The sequence below is a fragment of the Capra hircus genome, chromosome 10 (assembly GCF_001704415.2).
Source record: "Capra hircus breed San Clemente chromosome 10, ASM170441v1, whole genome shotgun sequence".
Lineage (NCBI taxonomy): Eukaryota > Metazoa > Chordata > Mammalia > Artiodactyla > Bovidae > Capra > Capra hircus.
In genome coordinates, this window is record NC_030817.1 from 18105322 (window position 1) to 18116957 (window position 11636).

The window sequence follows — 11636 nt, forward strand, 5'->3', positions numbered from 1 at the left end:
TAGAAAGCAACCAGGACTTGTCAAGTACAGTAATAATACTGTTTTTCCTTTCCACCTTCTCCAGATGGTAAATTATTCTATCAGTAAGACAGAATTTCAAAGCAAAGTCAAGCCCAGAGTGAGTCTATGGGAGATCCTTTGTAAAGACCTCAAAGATTCAAGGTAGTGCTTCACAGAATATTTCAGAATGACAAAAGTCCCTCTAAACATTTTAAGGTGTGCCTAACAAATCCTATTAAATAAGAGAATTTATGAGAATCTTAAGGATGTTTTCCTGTAGCATTCTCCCAGAAAGACCCATATAGAGACATTCTTATCTCAAACAGGTTTATAGTGGTGTATTGCCTAATACAGTGAACTCCACTAATATTTTTAGAAAACCCACATAGTTTTTTAAATGGTTCTGGTGGAAGCACAGTAAGTTTAAAAGAGAAAGAGTGCAAAATAAAAAGAGACCTTTATTTATTTATTTATTTTTAAAGTGCATCTCTATGTATTTTCACAGTAAATGCACCAATATCATAAAACAAAAACAAAACTCCTGCCTTGTAGAACATCCACTACAATACTCTGACTTCTAGCTCCATATATTAGTTTTGCCTGTTTCTATTTTTTATTTTAAATTATTTTAATTGGAGGCTAATTACAATATTGTAGTGGTTTTTCCCATACATTCACATGAATCAGCCATGGGTATACATGTGTTCCCCATCCTGAACCCTCCTCCCACTCCCCTTCCCATCCCATCCCTCAGGGTCATCCAAGTGCACCAGCCCTGAGCACCCTGTCTCATGCATCAAGCCTGGACTGCTGATCTATTTCACATATAGTAATATACATGTTTCAGTGCTATTCTCTCAAATCATCCCACCCTCGCCTTTTCCCCCTCAGAGTCCAAAAGTCTGTTCTTTACATCTGTGTCTAAAAACAGAACTTTCAGTGCAGTTCAGTTCAGTCGCTCAGTCGTACCCAACTCTTTGCAACCCCATGGACCACAGCATGCCAGGCCTCCCTGTTCATCACCAACTCCCGGAGTCCACCCAAACCCATGTCCATTGTGTTGGTGATGCCATCCAACCATCTCATCCTCTGTTATCCCCTTCTCCTCCTGCCCTCAATCTTTCCCAGCATCAGGGTCTTTTCAAATGAGTCAGCTCTCCGCATCGGGTGGCCAAAGTATTGCAGTTTCAGCTTCAACATCAGTTCCAATGAACACCCAGGACTGATCTCCTTTAGGGTGGACTGGTCGGATCTCCTTGCAGTCCAAGGGACTCTCAAGAGTCTTATCCAACACCACAGTTCAAAAGCACCAATTCTTCCGTGCTCAGCTTTCTTTATAGTCCAACTCTCACAGAGACCTTTAGATGCTTCATATATTTTGCTCAGAAAACAGATCCTGGAGGCTTTTTTCCTAATTTAATTATTTTTATGGGAAACACGGGTTTCAACTCAGAGGATAGAACCAAGAGATACAGAGAACTCAGAAGGTAAACTGAGCAGCAATGAAAGAACTGGCAACACGTTCTCAGTTAGATTTCAGAAGAGGTAGGCGGGGCCAGCAATTGTTGTGCATCTCAGATGCCACGTTTTTGAACGGGAACGTCTAAGAATTGGAGCTTCACAAGTGGCACTAGTGGTAAAGAACCTGCTTGCCAATGCAGGAGATGAAAGAGACAAGGGTTTGATCCCTGGGTCAGGAAGATCACTGGAGAAGGGCATGGTAACCCACTCCAGTAGGCTTGCCTGAAGAATCCCCTGGATAGAGAAAAAAGGTGGCTACAGTCCATAGGAAGGCAGAGGAACCAGAGATCAAATTGTCAACACCTGCTGGATCATGGAAAAAGGAAGAGAGTTCCAGAAAAACATCTATTTCTGCTTTATTGACTATGCCAAAGCCTTTGACTGTGTGGATCACAATAAACTGTGGAAAATTCTGAAAGAGATGGGAATACCAGACCACCTGACCTGCCTCTGAGAAACCTATATTCAGGTCAAGAAGCAACAGTTAGAACTGGACATGGAACAACAGACTGGTTCCAAATCAGGAAAGGAGTACGTCAAGGCTGTATATTGTCACCCTGCTCATATAATTTATATGCAGAGTACATCATGAGAAATGCTGGGCTGGAAGAAGTGCAAGCTGGAATCAAGATTGCTGGGAGAAATATCAGTAAACTCAGATATGCAGATGACACCACTCTTATGACAGAAAGTGAAGAGGAACTCAAAAGCCTCTTGATGAAAGTGAAAGAGGAGAGTGAAAAAGTTGGCTTAAAGCTCAACATTCAGAAAACGAAGATCATGGAATCTGGTCCCATCACTTCACCGCAAATAGATGGGGAAACAGTGGAAACAGTGGCAGAATTTATTTGGGGGGGCTCCAAAACCACTGCAGATGGTGACTGCAGCCATGAAATTAAAAGACACTTACTCTTTGGAAGGAAAGTTATGACCAACCTAGATAGCATATTCAAAAGCAGAGACATTACTTTGCCAACAAAAGTCCGTCTAGTCAAGGCTATGGTTTTTCTAGTGGTCATGTATGGATGTGAGAGTTGGACTGTGAAGAAAGCTGAGTGCCAAAGAATTGATGGTTTTGAACTGTGGTGTTGGAGAAGACTCTTGAGAGTCCCTTGGACTGCAAGGAAATCCAACCAGTCCATTCTAAAGGAGATCAGCCCTGGGTATTCTTTGGAAGGAATGATGCTAAAGCTGAAACTGCAGTACTTTGGCCACTTCATGTGAAGAGTTGACTCATTGGAAAAGACTCTGATGCTGGGAGGGATTGAAGGCAGGAGGAGAAGGGGACCACCGAGGATGAGATGGCCGGATGGCATCATTGACTCGATGGACATGAGTCTGAGTGAACTCCAGGAGTTGGTGATGGACAGGGAGGCCTGGCATGCTGCAATTCATGGGGTCACAGAGTCGGACATGACTGAGCAACTGAACTGAACTGAACAGTCCATAGGTTGCAAAGAGTTGGACATGACTGAAGCAACTTAACATACACACACGCATAGCATCACAGCCTCAAGTTTGTCAAGCTTCATAGGGTGGCTCAGTGCTCTAAGAGCAAGTGTTCCCAGCAAACAAGGTGGAAACTTCATGGCCTCTATGACCTACCTTCTGGTCACAAAGGATCAGTTCAGTACTAACTGAAGTCAGAAATCCATCCATATTGAGGGGAGAGGGCATAGATCTCCCACCTCTTTGTGCCAGAAGTGGCAAAGAATTTTGTGTTATAAATTCTATGCTATAAATTCTACCTGCACAGGGTAGAATTTTTTTTTTAAACCTGCACAGGGCTTCCCCGGTGGCTTAGTGGTAAAGAAACCGATTGCCAATGCAGGAGACATGGGTTCGATCCTTGGTCTGGGAAGATCACACATGCCTCAGAGTGGCTAAGCCTGTGTTCCACAGCTATTTAGCTTGTGCTCTAGAGCCTGGGAGCAGCAACTACTGAGCCCACATGCTGCAACTACTAAAGCCCGTGTGCCCATGAGCCCATGCTCTTCAATGAGAGAAGCCACCACATTGAGAAGACATGTAGCACAACTAGAGCATATAAACCCCAGTTCGCTGCAACTAGAGAAAAGCCACAGCCACGGAGACCCAGCACAGCCAAGAATAATGATATATAAACAAACAAATTATTTAAAACCTGCACAATTTTTCTATAATGTCTTAAATACAGCTTTCTTTGTATTTAACTAGCTTGAGGTTTATAGGTGTTGTGAACAGAATGTGTGCCCTCAAAACTCAGTGGTGCAATCTAAAACGCCAGTGTGATGGTATTTGAAAGTGGGGCCTTTGCGAAGTTGTTAGGTTTAAATGAGGTCAGGAGAGTGAGGCCTCCATGATGGGATTAGTGTCCTTATGAAATGAGGAAGTGAAACTGGAGCTCCCCCTCTTTCTCTCCCCGCCAGTTGAAGACACAGGGAGAAGGCAGCTGTCTCTAGGCCAGAAGAGGCCCCCACCAGGAACTGAATCTGCCAGAACCTTGATCCTGGACTTCCCAGCCTCCAGAACTGTGAGAAATTGTCTGTTGTTTAAGCCATTACATCTATGGTATTTTGTTAGAGAAGCCTGAGCTAAGACATAGTGCTTCTGGACTATGTGGTTGATGTCTGTCAATTTTTGAAAATTCTCAACCATTATCTCTTCAAATAAACCTACATAATGCTTTGTAGCTTTGTTGTCAGGGAAAGTGATGATGCCTCTAGGAATATCACAATATGAATTTCCAAAGTTTGTTCTTAGAACCAGGAAGCAAGAAGGAAAATAGGTCATAGTCATCACCTTTGGACTGATGACTTTGGAAGGATCGATGCTGAAGCTGAAGCTCCAATACCCTGTCCACCTGATGCAAAGAGCCGACTTACTGGAAAAGACCCTGATGCTAGGAAAGATTGAAGGCAGGAGGAGAAGGGGATGACAGAGGATGAGATGGTTGGATGGCATCACCGACTCGATGGACATGAATTTGAGCATCCTTCAGTAGTTTGTGATGGACAGGGAAGCCTGGCGTGCTGCAGTCCATGGGGTCGCAAAGAGTCAGACACAACTGAGCAACTGAACTGAATGACTCACCTTTGGAACAGTTTTGACTAAACTATTCCAGAGTCAGATGTTCCCCTTCTTGTTTTATTTTTATTATTTTTTGGTTGTGCCGAGTCTTTGTTGCTGGGTATGGGCTTTCTATAGTTGGGGTGAGCGAGGGCTACTCTCTCTTTGCAATATGTGGACTTCTCATTGCAGTAGCCGCTCCTGTTCTGGATCAAGAGCTCTAGGTTTGCAGGCTTCAGTAGTTGTGGCACATATACTTAGTTGCCCCAGGCATGTGGGATCTTCCTGGACAAGGGATCAAAATGGTGTTCCTTCCATTGAAAGGTGGATTCTTAACCACTGACCACAAACGAAGCCCCTGGTGCTCCCCTTCTTACCGTAACTCCTCCCGGGGAATTCCTCTTTAATCTCCATGAGAAAAGGGTCAGGTCAGTCTGGCTTTCCTTCTATCAACACCACTGTGTATACTTTAGCCAATGAAAATTCTACTGTTAACAGTAATTGAACCACTGGCAAATACTGAATGGCCATTCTCTCCCAGTGATGGAAGAAGTAACCAGTAGTTCTGTGACTAAAAATGTTAAGTAAAAAAAAATCTAGATGAAAACACAAATCTTAAAATTACAGATACTTTTTACTATTTTGTACTATAGACCTCTACTGAATCTTCAACAATAGGCATGTGTTACATTAGAAAAATTCATAATGAAACAAAACTCCACAAAGTTACCTAAAATATGTCATTAATACCAATGACATGAATTTAGTGTTGTCCAGGGGACAAACGATTCAGATAAGATTATTAAACACTAAAATCCAACCTTGAATCTCTCTCTCCTGTCAGTAACAGAGCAGTGCATTACAATTTGGGGGAAGGTCCAAGGTGTTTGGTGAAGAAGGTTAGAATTTGCTTCCACGCATCTACCTGGGCCTTAGAATGGGCCCTGGGCTCCCCACCCCACATTACGGGTTTGTCCAATAATTTGTGCAAAGAAGCTGGGCACATGGGGAAATAAGGAGGCTCAATGTAGTGCCCAGTCCCAGGATAAGAGATGATCCGGGGTTTTTCCTTTCCATGGGCCTGTAACCGTTCAGAGGCTATCTGGGCATAAAGCTCACTCCTCCAGTTATGGTCATCCTGACCAACAATGAAGAGGATGGGCCCCTGGGCCTTCTCTATTGGAATCATGCAGGGGTTCTCACATCCCCCTATAATATCATTCCTTACATCCACAATGTCTAGGAGGCCTGAGAAAGCCACCTTCACTCGCCTCAGGTCATGGCCCAGTGGTGGAATGCTGCTGTCCTTGTAGTATATGACTCTGTGTCCACTGAACCCAGATCCATTGATGGAAACTGTGGCTGAGATGTTCTTCAAAAATGAGGCCATGGAGAGACAAATATCAGCCCCTAAAGAAATGCCCAGAAGCCCAATGCGTGGGCCCTTTATCTGGAAGAAAAGAAGAGACAAGAGTCAAGAACATACCCAAGAGAAAAACATTTTTCTAAATGCAACTAGAGATGCTGCTAGCTTTAATTTGTGAACTGGCCACAAGACATTCAACCTCAGTTTACAGAGGCGTTTCTTCCCATATAAAGACTATCTTGCTGGACACATGGCAAACAAATTCAATGGTAAATTTGGGATGATGGCTTAGTTGCTAAGGACTGCAGCCTGCCAGGCTCCTCTGTCCATGGGATTCTCCAAGCAAGAATACTGGAGAGGGTGGCCACTTCCTTCCCCAGGGAATCTCCCCCACCCAGGGGTCAAACCTGGGTCTACCTGCATTGCAGACAGATTGTTTACTTGACTGAGCCACCAGGATGGTTTGCAAACTTCCAGAGAGTCAGACACTAGAGAATGCTGAGTCTTGGAGCCTGGCAAGTTCAGAGCCTTATGTTCTTGGGTATCTAAGCCTGTGAAACCAAATTCTGTTACAAGAAGTGAATCATTATCAGACCACTTCTAAATATATACTGAAAAAATGGTTAACTTAATAGAAACAAAGTAGGACTGCAGAGTCCAGTTAAGGAGTTCTTATCTTCTGAAATGGGTGGACAAGTTTCAATCATCTGAGAACATACCCTCCTATCAGAAAAATATTAAAAAGCATTCAAAGCAAAAACATTAGAAACTCTACTTTCTCTCAAAAGAAATTTTCATATCACTACCTAATTCCTTGAAATAAAATTTCACATGACTTTTACAATGAATTCTGCATTATTAACCCAAATGACAAAGAAAGGGGATGGTGCTTTAGGTGCTTTAGGCACTAAAACCAAGGAAGTCTCCGAAGGAAATCTCTGTGAAAGAAGCACAGAGCAGCACCAGTGCACCTGCCGCAGGTGAGTGCAAAGGGACAGCTCTCTGGGGTTGGTCCTGAAGAGAATGATGAAGGACATCAGGAGAACCTGGGTGTGTTGAAGCATGTAGCACAGGGCTTCTTCAAAATACTCCAGGTGTATCACATCAAATTTCTTGGGAAGATCATCAAAGTCATAATAAGCTAGAGCCAAAGTGGCAAAGCCGTGGCCAGCCAGAAGACTGGCCCGATATTCCAACAGGCCTCCTCCAATACCGAAGATGTCAATGATCCCTGGGAAAGGTCCAGATCCTAGAGACAGTAATATTACAAAGGGAAAATATTATATAATTTAATGAATTTGCTTTCCATGCTCAACATCACTAACTATTAGAGAAATGCACATCAAAACTACAATGAGATACTCACCTCACACGAGTCAGAGTGACCATCATTAGAAAGTCTACAGATGAGTGCCGGAGACGGTACGGACAAAAGGGAACCCTCCTACACTGTTGGTGGGAATATAAGTTGGTGTAGCCACTACGGAAAATAGTATGCTGCTGCTGCTGCTGCTACGTCACTTCAATCGTGTCCGACTCTGCAACCCCAGAGACGGCAGCCCACCAGGCTCCCCCGTCCCTGGGATTCTCCAGGCAAGAACACTGGAGTGGGTTGCCATTTCCTTCTCCAATGCATGAAAGTGAAAAGTGAAAGTGAAGTCGCTCAGTCGTGTCTGACTCCTAGCAACCCCACGTGTGGAGGAGCTGGAAGGCTTTGAGCAAATACTGAAAATGTATTTGCTCCATTCATGACGAAGGCTGGAAGCTGGAACGAGCATAACAAAGGGTTATGAGCTTTCACCAAGTGCCTGAGGCTGGGAACGGATAACGAAGGGTTATACGCCCGGCCTTGAGGCGTTCGAAGGCTTCCTTCTGACCACCTGTTTCTGAGAGCAAGGACTGTTGTTTCATGATAAAGCTCCCTTTAGAGTTTCGCCAAAGCTATGTTATGGCTTGGGCGGTGGGAACTGTATTTTATGCTTAAATGCTTTCATGTTTATCTGAAATGGCTACGTGCAAGTCTGTCTTATGCTCTATTCCCTGAAAATTATAAAACTACACAATTAGATAATAAACTTTGTCAGTCCACTAGAGGCTGTCCCTGAATGTCCTTTTCAGAGTGCGGTTCTCCGAGCCTTACACCCATGGACTGCAGCCTACCAGGCTCCTCCGTCCATGGGATTTGCCAGGCAAGAGTACTGGAGTGGGGTGCCATCGCCTTCTCTGATGGAAAATAGCAGGGAGGTTCTCAAAAGACTAAAAATAGAGTTGCCATATGATCCAACAATCCCACTCCTGGGCATATACGAGGAAAAAACTATAAATCAAAAAGATATATGAATTCCTATGTTTATAGCAGCACTGTTCACAACAACCAAGACAAGGAAACAAGCTAAATGTTCACTGACAGATGAATGGATACAAATGTGGTACATATATGCAATGGAATACTACTCAGCCTAAAAAAGAATGAACCAACATTTACAGCAACATGGATGGACGCAGAGATTATCATAGTCAGTGAACTAAGTCAGGAAGAGAAAGACAAGCACCATATGATACACTTATATGTAGAATCTAAAATATGACATAAATGAACTTATCAACAAAACAGAAACATACTCACAGATGCAGAGAACAGACTTGTGGTTGCCAAGAGGGAGGGTGTGTTGCAAAGGGATGGAGTGGGAGTTTGGGGTTAGCAGATGCAAACTAGTATATAGAGAATGTATAAATGTATAAATGTATAAAAACAAGGTCTTGCCATATAGCACAGGGAACTATATTCAATACCCTGTGACAAACTATAATGGAAAATAACATATATATGTATAATTGAATCACTTTGCAGCACAGCAGAAATGAATACTTTGTAAATCAACTACACTTCAATTTTTTAAAAAGAGCCTGCTTTCCTTTTAGAGATCTTTCTAAACTATTAGTCAGTTCCTGTGAATCAAAGGAAAGATAATAGTTCCCTGAGTCATTATTGAAAAGGGATACAAGTTCCTTTTAGGGAAGGGAGTCCAAGTAAAATATATAAGGTAACTCCAAAATCACTGCAGATGGTGACTGCAGCCGTGAAATGAAAAGACGCTTACTCCTTGGAAGAAAAGTTATGACCAATCTAGATAGTATATTCAAAAGCAGAGACATTACTTTGCTGACTAAGGTCCGTCTCGTCAAGACTATGGTTTTTCCTGTGGTCATGTATGGATGTGAGAGTTGGACTGTGAAGAAGCCTGAGCGCCGAAGAATTGATGCTTTTGAACTGTGGTGGTGGAGAAGACTCTTGAGAGTCCCTTGGACTGCAAGGAGGTCCAAGAAGTCCATTCTGAAGGAGATCAGCCCTGGGATTTCTTTGGAAGGAATGATGCTAAAGCTGAAACTCCAGTACTTTGGCCACCTCATGCGAGGAGTTGACTCATTGGAAAAGATTCTGATGCTGGGAGGGATTGGGGGCGGGAGGAGAAGGGGATGACCGAGGATGAGATGGCTGAATGGCATCACTGACTCGATGGATGTTAGTCTGAGTGAACTCCGGGAGCTGGTGATGGACAGGGAGGCCTGGTGTGCTGCGATTCATGGGGTTGCAAAGAGTCGGACACGACTGAGAGACTGCACTGAACTGAACTGATCGATGCGTTTACCCTCCATATTATTTTAAGGTTCTAAGAATCTGTAGTTGCAGGCAAGAATAACCAAGTTAATAATCTTGCAAGAAAACTTCTGTATTGTGTTGCATCAACACGACTGTGTGTATGTGTGTGTACTTATGTTTCAAATGTCACTTGACCAGAGGAAAGAAAAGGAGATACCCAGTTAGGCTTAAGGTGAGGAAGGCCGTGAAGTCTGGAGAGTGATCTGTCGTAGAGAGGAGCATGAAACAGTGGGTAAGGGGCCCAGTGTACCAGGACACTCGAGAAGAGAGGAGGCACTAGCTTCCTCGGCTGTCATCATATTGTGTAAGACCATCATACTGTGTCAGAGCTGAAGGTCATAGAAATCTGTAGTTATTCATCGCAAAGTGAACCTACAGACCCCATCCAGGCCTTTTTTTTTTAATCTGCATAATAACAGTATTCACCTCTTTGGGATACAGAGGTTAAATGAGATAATGCAAGCAAACCGCATAGCAGAGTGCAGAACAAATCAAAAGCCTCCATTGTGAATGTGAGGTCACTGATTTAGTTAACATCCTCTTCTCTGACCCTCATCCCAAGCCACCCTTCCCGGGAAGCCGTACCACAAACCAAGACGGCCTAGAGCACACGCTCGCCAGGCCCCAGCTCACCTGGCGGCAGGAAGAGCGTGCCGCGCACCCGGCCCGCGCGCACCGGCTCGCGCCGCACCCCGGGGGCCAGGAAGTCGCGCTCGTGCACCGCCCGGCCCAGAAGCCGCTGGGCCTCGGGTTCGTGACCGTCGAGCACCTCCAGCTCCACGGCTAAGGGCGTCTGTACGTCCCGCTTCAGAAATCGCCAAAAAGGCTTCTCGGGCTCCAGAGCCCAGAAGAGCCCCATGGGCTCGAGCCCCGCGAAGCTGCCGCCCAGCGCGGGCGCGCGCTCCAGGTCCAGCAGGCCGGCGGCGTCGGCGCAGTAGCGCGCGTGGGCCCTGAAGAGCGCGCCCTTCTCGTCGCGCAGGGACGCGCGCAGCGTGACCGGCTGCCCCGGCGCCAGGCCGCGCACGGCGATGCGCACGGGCTCGTCCCAGCGGCAGCGGCCGACCGGCTCCAGGCTCACGGTCACTGTCATCCCAGACGCACAGTCGCAGGCTATACTCTGAATGTGAAAGCTCAGGTCTCTTCCGGTGTCCTACCCCAGGCCGGGTGTGCACGCCCAGTGGACCGACGAGGTCAGGAGCCGCCTGGCGCCGGGGAGCGGTCAAAGGCTGAGGCGCCTCCGGAGGCAACCTGGCGCTTCCGGTCCATGTACCTCCTGTAGCCGGCAACTTGCCTGACTAAAAGTCGTTTTTTGCTTGACTGAAAGTCATTTTCCTGGCGGGACGCTCAGGGATGTCCTGCTGTCCGTGGGGTGCCAAACCCGCCTGCGGACGCCTCTTTTCAGCCTCAAACCTCCCGCATCGTTGCGGGTAATTGATTCATGGTGAAACCAGAGCTGAGTGACTTTAGACAGAATTCCAAGACTTGTAGCCCCTCCATAGAAAAGGACAACTTAAAACTTTTAATGAATTATAACGTACATACCGAAAACGTGCATAAATCTTAAGCGTACAGTTCAATGAATTCCAAAACCCGAAGGTACTTAGTTGGGTATCCAAGCACAGGGATTCAGAAACATCACTACCAGCACTCCAGAAGCCACCCTCCTTTCTACTGCAGTCGCTTTCCCATCCCCAAGGTACTCTGAGTCCAATAAAACGGATTGGTTTTTCCCAACTCTATTTTATGGTGATGAATCCTTCAGTCGGCCTTCTTTAGTGTCTGATTTTATTCTCATATTATGTATTTGAGATTCATCAATACTGTTGGGAGCAGTTGTAGATTTTCCGTGATCACTGACAAATAGTATTGCATTTTGTAATCATTAAAGTTTTTGTCAGATTTTACTGACTATAGGCATTTGATAATACCCAACTAGGGATTCTTAGATATAGTGCTTCATTTTGGTGACGTGAATACCAAAGATTGAAATTGCTGTATCATAGAGAATGAGACCATTCAGTCTTCGTAGGCACTAAACGT

The 11636-nt window shown here is 45.0% G+C and overlaps 1 protein-coding gene across 1 annotated transcript; it reads right to left on the minus strand.

Moving 5' to 3' along the window:
* On the minus strand, positions 5183–10803 carry LOC102182233 (acyl-coenzyme A thioesterase 4). Its single transcript, XM_018053993.1, has 3 exons — positions 10230–10803; positions 6982–7184; positions 5183–6019 (listed from the first exon to the last, which is right to left on the minus strand). The coding sequence occupies exons 1-3, from the start codon at positions 10684–10686 to the stop codon at positions 5429–5431; spliced, it is 1251 nt and encodes a 416-aa protein (XP_017909482.1). The 5' UTR covers positions 10687–10803; the 3' UTR covers positions 5183–5428.